General features: G+C 54.4%; 1 protein-coding gene across 1 annotated transcript in view; it reads right to left on the minus strand.

Moving 5' to 3' along the window:
- Nucleotides 1–522: 522 nt before the first annotated feature.
- The window catches only part of Ptpn6 (protein tyrosine phosphatase non-receptor type 6), a 13,771-nt gene continuing 12,595 nt past the window's right edge, over nt 523–1,698 (minus strand). Inside the window, exons 12-15 of the mRNA XM_029478264.1 lie at nt 1,549–1,694; nt 1,362–1,453; nt 887–1,029; nt 523–714 (exon numbers count right to left, since the gene is read on the minus strand). Coding sequence (XP_029334124.1) covers nt 915–1,029; nt 1,362–1,453; nt 1,549–1,694 — 353 coding nt within the window. The 3' untranslated portion in view covers nt 523–714; nt 887–914. The remainder of the gene's footprint in view (nt 715–886; nt 1,030–1,361; nt 1,454–1,548; nt 1,695–1,698) is intronic.

Below are 1,698 nucleotides of genomic sequence, written 5' to 3' on the forward strand. Positions count from 1 at the left end.
ACTGTGAAATATTCAGACTAAGAGGTGGGGGTTGCAGTTCACTGAGAGAGCTATTCACTGCCTGCTGCCTAGTGTGTGAGAGGTCCTGGGCTTTGTCCGCCCCCCCCCGCCCCCACCACCACAAAAGAATAAAACAAAAACTACAGTGCCTAGAGTTAATTCTACAGCCTCTTTAACTAGTGCCTGGGCCTGTTGCCAGTGTGTACTGTGGCAGTGGCATTGTTCGGGACACAGACTCTCTCAGTGATCCTCACTTGCTGAGCCAGGGAAGGCAGGTGAGCCCACATCACCCTCTGTGTAGGCTGGGGCACTTGCCTACCTACCGTATAGGAGGCCCTCCGTTCCATCCCCANCATGAATGAGAGAGAACACAGAGCAATCTAAGCCCTAGGGCTGCTATGGGCATCTAGCCATGTGAAGCCATATCCACAACCAGGTCTATATGATCCCAGCCACACATGGCATCCCAGCCCGTCCTGCCCAGAGTCCCTGGATACAAGGGGCACAGACTTGGAGGCAATACACAGTGGTCCAGGGAATTTATTTACAAGAATAGAAGGGCCCGGCTCTCCCTGGGGACTTGCTGGGCTATATACAGATTCAGATGACCACAGTCACTTAAATTACAAGAAGATGGGGGCGGTCCTAGGGTCTGGTGAGGGCCACAGGTCTCAGTCTATCCGGTGGAGGCCTCTGCAGGGATCAAGGCTGATGCTGCAAATAAAAGAGAGGAAGTGGATCAAAGGTTGTCTGGGGCCCGGGATGGGGATACAAGAGCTAGGGACACCCTGGCAGGGTAGCGTGAGACTGTGACCGTGCCACACGTCTGAACTGAAGTTGGGGAGATGGGGGCAGGGAGAGAAAGACCACACAGAAGGGGCNGCACCATGGCCACCTGCAGACGAATGCCCAGCTCACTTCCTCTTGAGAGAACCTTTGTTCTTCTCCTTGTCTGCCGACCGCTGCTTCTTTACTTTCTCTTCCTTCTTGCTCTTGCTATGCACATTTTCGTACACCTCCTCCTTGTGCCTGGGGTTGGNAGGGGACAGGAGGCATCTGGAGACTGTGCAGGGTGACCCAACACCAGCAGCCCCTCAGGAGAACAAGAGAACCTGCTCACTCTCTGTACAGTGGACCCAAATGGCCCGGGGACAGAGACGGCTTCTCACACAAGTCCATAGCACGGGCCCACATGGGGTCCTAACGGGCACTTCAGGGAAAATTTAAGAACAAAGGGAATAGGAAGAAACTTGACCTTGAACCAGGGTTTCTCCAGCCTCCACACTAATCCACTCCAAAAAAGGACAGTTAGGGCTGGGCAGTGGGGGATAGATCCTGGGAAGGCAAACAGANTCACTCACTTGGAGGAAGTACGCGAGGCTTTGGCGTGGGCACTCCTCACAGCGGGAGGGTACGTGATATTCCCATACTCCGACTCCTGGCCCTTTTGGGACTGTGGGCAAAGGTGCGGTGGGAGCATGGTGGTACCAGCAGGACTAGGTGATGCCCACTCTCCCCTACCACCCACCAGCCCCACTCCGGACACACTTGTATGATCTCCAGTTTCTTCTTGGTCGTTTCGATGAACTGGGCAATGGCCACGTAAATAAACTTGTACTGGGCCTCGGTCTGCACCATGCCGGAGCGCTGTGCTCGTACCATCTGGATGGTCTTCTGGATATCAATGTCACAGTCTAG

Source organism: Mus caroli, chromosome 6 (assembly GCF_900094665.2).
Source record: "Mus caroli chromosome 6, CAROLI_EIJ_v1.1, whole genome shotgun sequence".
Lineage (NCBI taxonomy): Eukaryota > Metazoa > Chordata > Mammalia > Rodentia > Muridae > Mus > Mus caroli.